Source organism: Sinocyclocheilus grahami, unplaced genomic scaffold, assembly GCF_001515645.1.
Source record: "Sinocyclocheilus grahami isolate Dianchi unplaced genomic scaffold, SAMN03320097.WGS_v1.1 scaffold337.1, whole genome shotgun sequence".
In the NCBI taxonomy this organism is placed as follows: Eukaryota; Metazoa; Chordata; class Actinopteri; order Cypriniformes; family Cyprinidae; genus Sinocyclocheilus; species Sinocyclocheilus grahami.
Window position 1 is genome coordinate 7,349 of NW_015505516.1, and position 6,895 is coordinate 14,243.

Genomic DNA, 6,895 nt, shown 5'->3' on the forward strand with positions numbered 1-6,895 from the left:
GATAAAATGCTTGAAATGGCGTAATTACTTACTTTGTCCAGCAGAGCGTGCTGGAATATTCTGGAATCGGATACTTAAGGTCAGGAATTGGATACATGTAAAATTTAAAATTTTGATTTAGTTGGCGAAAAGGGACTTTTAAAAATGTATATATCTTTGAATCATTCATTACAAAGATTTATTCGAAAATGCTGATTCATCCAGTAATAAAACAAGTAAATCTTGAGTGAGTCATTGAATCATTCATTTATAAATTGCATGTTATTATGTTAAGTTTTCTAATGAGAAAAAAACTAAATTGATCCAGAATAGTCTATTTTGTAACAGCTAGTCGAGTCCATTTTTATGTAGCCTGTTTTTTTTGTTCATGGTATTCAGCTGCAACTAAATGTTTTGCAAAAAGAGACACAAAATAAATATTTTGATATCTAAATGTTTGACTATTCTTGGTCTAATATATATATATTTTTTAACCGCACTGGAATCGAAACTGGGAATCTATAATAATCCGAATCAATAAGCAGAATCGGAATTGGAATTGATCAAATTCAAATGATACCCAACCTTATTGCAGAGTTATTATTGTTAACTAAAATTAACTTACTGTTAATTTAAATTAACCTAAATAAACCTAAAATTAAAACATTTTTAAATAGTAATTTAAAAAAGACATAAATGACAAAAAAGTAAAACTAAAAATAAAAAATGTACTGTAAATAAAATAAATAGTACAAACTATAATTGTGCATAAATAACACTGGCCAGGATTTTATCACACTGTAAAAAAGCATTTTCCAAAAATTGTCTGTGTTTTGTGTCACTTTGTTCCATTACTTGGTGCGAGCAGTCCTTAAATCCGACAAAAGTGCACTAAAAGACAAAGCAAATATATAGCAAAGCCAAACAGCACGACTTTCTTTTCAAAAACACACACAAAAACCACATACAACTGGTTGTAAGCCTGTGGTGAGCTACATTGCAAGAGAAGAGGGAACAGAGTCAAGCAAAGAGAAACAAAATAAAAAGCCACAAAAAATTAAATTCAGAGCGAGAATGAGCACAGACTGAGAAGAGCGAAAGAAAGAGAGGTGAAGTGCATTAAAGCCATCCACGATGCTCCAATAAAAGGCTCTGAATGAGCAGAGTGGTAATCATAAAAAACTCCATCTATTCTGAGCCAGTCCATTAAGCAGGCGGGGGGAGAGCGAGACAGTCCATTAAGCAGACCAGGGGGGAGAGAGAGCACGTAAGAGAGAAACAAATGGCTATACTTCACTAACTCCACAAAGCTCCATAAATGCATTCAACACACTGTAGCCATACAGCTCTGCTCATATGCCATTTCATCAGAACATTGGGGCTATTCTAGATGAGAATTTTATTGAAGGAGAAGGGGGAAAAGTGAGCAAATGAATGAAAATGCAACAAAAGAGAAGGGACGCTTATGAAAGAAAACAAAATAGTGAATCAATGTCTCGCTGCTGGTTTCAGTCTGGAAGCCTTAATGGAAACCTTGAGACAAAGACCTTCTGCAAAACTACCACAAAAAAAGCCTCTCTCATTAAGAATAAGCTACAATGCACCGAGAAACCTTTGGTTTAAGTATGTTTTCAACTGAATATTATTTTAAAGGTGATGTGTGTGTGTGTGTGTGTGTGTGGAAACGTGTTTGACAACAGCACCAAACAGAAGTTGTGGCTTGGAAAACATGTACATAAACACACTTAAATTACACTGTAACTCAACAACATTGGGGCTATTCTAGATGAGAATTTTATTGAAGGAGAAGGGGGAAAAGTGAGCAAATGAATGAAAATGCAACAAAAGAGAAGGGACGCTTATGAAAGAAAACAAAATAGTGAATCAATGTCTCGCTGCTGGTTTCAGTCTGGAAGCCTTAATGGAAACCTTGAGACAAAGACCTTCTGCAAAACTCCCACAAAAAAAGCCTCTCTCATTAAGAATAAGCTACAATGCACCGAGAAACCTTTGGTTTAAGTATGTTTTCAACTGAATATTATTTTAAAGGTGATGTGTGTGTGTGTGTGTGTGTGGAAACGTGTTTGACAACAGCACCAAACAGAAGTTGTGGCTTGGAAAACATGTACATAAACACACTTAAATTACACTGTAACTCAACTTTACCCAGGTTTAATGTGCACCCATGGTTAACATATTTAACAAAATCTCACTGATAAAGACATTTTATAAGATCAATAGGATGCAATGTGGTGCTTTTAACTGCTATATGAGCTGGACACCGCCTGTACGCCATGTTTAGCTGTGCAAGATGTTTTCAGCAGAGTCTGTAAAGTTGTGGTATTTATAGCAGCATGCTGTACATTGATTGAACATTAGACATAATAGTGATGTATAATAATAGTTTTTAGCTGGTATATTATGTGATGACATGAGGTCAGCACTCTCAAAGAGCATTGAGATATAAGAGCATGTGTGTCAGTGCAGTTTTACCATGGCTCTGCCATTCACATCTTCCATCTGAGGAGGACCAAGCGCAGAATCGCTACTGCTTCGTACCAGCAGAGGGGTACCTGAAACACAAACACACAAAATAAAATAAAACATAAAATACTATTACAATATATAGTTTAGGTAGCAAAGGGACCAATTCTCACTATTAACTAGTTGCTTATTAGCATGCATATTACTAGCATATTGGCTGTTTATTAGTACTTGTAAAGCACATATTCTGCATGACCATATTCTACATCCCTAATTCTACCCAATACCTAGCGAGAATTGGACCTAAAAATAAAGTGCGTTCATAGTTTATTACATACAGGTGCATCTCAATAAATTAGAATGTCGTGGAAAAGTTCATTTATTTCAGTAATTCAACTCAAATTGTGAAACTCGTGTATTAAATAAATTCAGTGCACACTGACTGAAGTAGTTTAAGTCTTTGGTTCTTTTAATTGTGATGATTTTGGCTCACATTTAACAAAAACCCACCAATTCACTATCTCAACAAATTAGAATATGGTGACATGCCAATCAGCTAATCAACTCAAAACACCTGCAAAGGTTTCCTGAGCCTTCAAAATGGTCTCTCAGTTTGGTTCACTAAGCTACACAATCATGGGGAAGACTGCTGAACTGACAGTTGTCCAGAAGACAATCACTGACACCCTTCACAAGGAGGGTAAGCCACAAACATGCATTGCCAATATATATATATATACATGTATATATATATATATATATATGTATGTTCCTTATAGATGTTGTTAACTTAATTAGTTATGAAAAATATTTTAACGCAGTTAACGCACTGGCCCTGCCCCCATATCTTACATTTCATTCAGTTGATTGTTGACAAATATGATGCAGGGCAACAACTCCATAAATGCAGTTATGCCCTAAAATTCAAGATATTGGGGTAAAATGTCTATTGTCTGTTTTTGCTCAGTTTTGCCAACAAAAATATTACCTATAAAACCACAGCAGAATAGTTGTGCGTCTCAGAGCAACAAAGCGGTGTTTAGTTTCTGAAAGAATCCACGTTTTGAACGAATCGTGTGAATCAATTATTCAAAGGCCCATTCATAAAGTGAGCCATTTACTAAATTCCTGAATGAATCATCAGTTAGAACGACTCGAATGAAAGACTCAGACATTTACCGCCACCTGCTGGCAGATTTAGTTTCTTATTTAGAGTATTATCGTATTACTTCATTTAAAATAAAATAAAATAAAAATAAAATATAAAAAAGGGTATATTTTAAAGGGATAGTTCACACACACAAAAAAATTTAAATATGTCATCATTTACTCAAACCTGAATGACTTTCTTTTGTGGAACATAAAAAAGGTATTTTGAAGTTGGTTGGTAACAAAGCTGTTTTGGTTACCAGTGACCTTCATTGCATTAAGGAAAAAAGATGTTTCTCAACTTATCATCTTTTATGTTCCATTTATGCTAGGCCTCTCATTTAACACAAAAAATAGGTTTTAATAATCTTTTGGGGGTATTATCACAGCCAAATGTAATTTGCGATTAATTCGATTAATTAATCGACACCATGTAATTAATTAGATTAAAAATTTTAATCGACTGACAGACCTATACAGTAAATTAACATACTCTCCAGAAGAACAATTCACTAAAAATGTTTTTTTATTGGTCTTATGAAGTATTCTAATTTGTTGAGATAGTGAATTGGTGGGTTTTTGTTAAATGTGAGCCAAAATCATCACGATTAAAAGAACCAAAGACTTAAACTACTTCAGTCTGTGTGCATTTAATTTATTTAATACACGAGTTTCACATTTGAGTTGAATTACTGAAATAAATGAACTTTTCCACGACATTCTAATTTATTGAGACGCACCTGTATACTTCTATGAAAATGTATAGTATATTTTTTACCACATACTTTTGAAACATATGCAAATGTATTGTTTATAATTATGTATTGTTATATAGGTATAGACAACCAGTCAAATTTTTGGATTAGGATTTTTTTCAGGAAAAGATGCATTAAACTGAACAAAGTGCAAGTAAGGACATATATTACGTTACAAAATATCGGTTTCAAATAAATATTGTTCTTTTGAACGTTCTATTAATCAAAGAATCCTGAAAAATTCCACAAAAATATTGATAATATTAATAACTGCTATATTAGAATGATTTCTGATGGAACATGTGGCACTGAGGTAATGGCATAACGACTCGAATGAAAGACTCAGACATTTACCGCCACCTGCTGGCAGATTTAGTTTCTTATTTAGAGTATTATTGTATTACTTCATTTAAAATAAAATAAAATAAAAATAAAATATAAAAAAAGGGTATACTTTAAAGGGATAGTTCACACACACAAAAAAATTTAAATATGTCATCATTTACAAGCTACTATTTGTAATGTCTACTTAATACTTTCTCATTTAACACAAAAATAGCTTTAAATAATCTTTTCGGGGTATTTTCACAGCCAAATGTAATTTGCGATTAATTCGATTAATTAATCGACACCATGTAATTAATTAGATTAAAAATTTTAATCGACTGACAGCCCTAATATATATATATGCGATATAGCTAAAAAATGTATCAACGATATAATGTTTCATATCGTTCGGTATCGATAATTATTGACATTTTTTATAGCCATTTTTAAAACAAATAGCAATAGAATTTTTTTTTTTATTTAACCATATTTCATATTCAATCATATTTGTCCGTCTAAAAAATGCACTGAATATGCGTTCTGAGTGAATGGCTTGGTTTCGGTTTTCACCTAAACTCACCGGTGATATTGCAACTGCATATTTGAGATAAAAATACCCAACATTCGCATTATATATTCAGTTTTTGTTGCTGTGTGGTTGCTAAGGTGTTCTGCGTGGTTGCCAGTTAGGGATTTTTCAAACTTTCTAGATGACATGCATTCTCAAATATATAAAATTTTTTCCCCCAAAATCTGAAAAACGTTTTTTCCTAAAATATAAAGAAAGCTATATATTATGTAAATTTATACTGTGAATTTTTTTATATATGAATATTTTAATAAATAATCTTATAATTACACCATCTAATTCTTCAAATGCCTGTTTTGACAGTCTTTCTGAATTAGCAGTATAGTCTGATGAAATATTACTGTTTTTTTACTACGTCTAAAATATTATTGGATTTTTATATATACAGTATGTGTGTGTGTGTGTGTGTGTTTCATCTTCTATTAATGACTAATACAACAGCCAGTATTTACAGTATATGTTAGAACTGATAATCAATATGATTGTCAATATTATTTTTTTCAGTTTTATTCTGTTTCGAAGAGGCAACATTTTTATCCCAAATTTGTCACATCAACATAACATAACATGACATAGCATAACAGAACATAAAACATAACATAACATACATTTATATTGCAAAAAATAAAACAATTATGTCTGAAATATTATTGAATTTGTATTGAATATCATTGAAAATAATTTATTTTCAAATTATTTTTAATTTGACACTGTTAAATAGAATTGAAAAAAAAAGATAAAGGATGTCAGATGCAGTGCATTTAATGTTTGTAAAGGCATCTTAAACCAAAAACTTAAAGATGACCATATGACCAATATGGTCATGACCAGGGTTTGAAATTAACTTTTTCACTCACCAGCCAATTAGGATACTAAATTTTTAAGTTACCGGCCATTCATAATTTCTACTAGCCAAAAAAATTTAACTAATAAATTATTAAAAAAAGGCCAGAGGTAAGCCAACAGCTTGAGTCTGTCCACACTGGATGCGACAAAGTGACCATTGCAAATCATCTGTACTTTGTCAAACAGTAGGCCTACGTCATAAATAGAACGAGGCATCAGTTTTCTGTCGGGGATTTGTCGTGCTGTGCTGCGCCACATCCAGTGTAGGCCGCATCACAGATTATAATGGGTTCTATAGTATTTTGTCTTCAGGCATTTTTTTTACTTTTCGTTATTGCTTCAATGCAAAGGAAACCAGTGTGTCCGCCAGGCTGGCGGATGCACCGGGTAGCACCGCTTCACACTTTTGGAGTATTTGCTTTTTGCAGTTTCACGTGGGCTGTAATTTAAAAACAGCGCCTAAAATGAGGTCTCCCTCGCTTCGGCGATCGACCCACCGGGAATGTCTCGGTGCTCCCGATGGCCAGTAGCTACATTGCTGGGTATGTTCAAGTAAGCTAGATGCCCAGATGCTGCGCAATTAGGCTTATTTAATATATCATGATGAGTCTCGAGTTCAGTATTTACACTAAATCTGTGCAGATTTGGCTTACATGAATTTCCTCAAGAAATTAATTAGTAAACATAATTTATGAAAAGTACCCTGCCAAATTGGCTAGTAATTTGACAGCGTTCCCCGCCACAGCTGATTTTTACCCACATTTGG

At 33.1% G+C, this 6,895-nt stretch overlaps 1 protein-coding gene across 2 annotated transcripts in view; it reads right to left on the bottom strand.

Annotated features, from left to right (window-relative positions):
- Window positions 1-2,396: 2,396 nt before the first annotated feature.
- LOC107602894 (partitioning defective 3 homolog B-like) overlaps window positions 2,397-6,895 on the bottom strand; it is a 103,042-nt gene continuing 98,543 nt past the window's right edge. For both annotated transcript variants that reach the window (XM_016295507.1, XM_016295506.1), the window contains exon 5: window positions 2,397-2,552. In XM_016295507.1, the coding sequence (XP_016150993.1) occupies window positions 2,458-2,552 (95 nt within the window). In that variant the 3' untranslated portion in view covers window positions 2,397-2,457. The remainder of the gene's footprint in view (window positions 2,553-6,895) is intronic.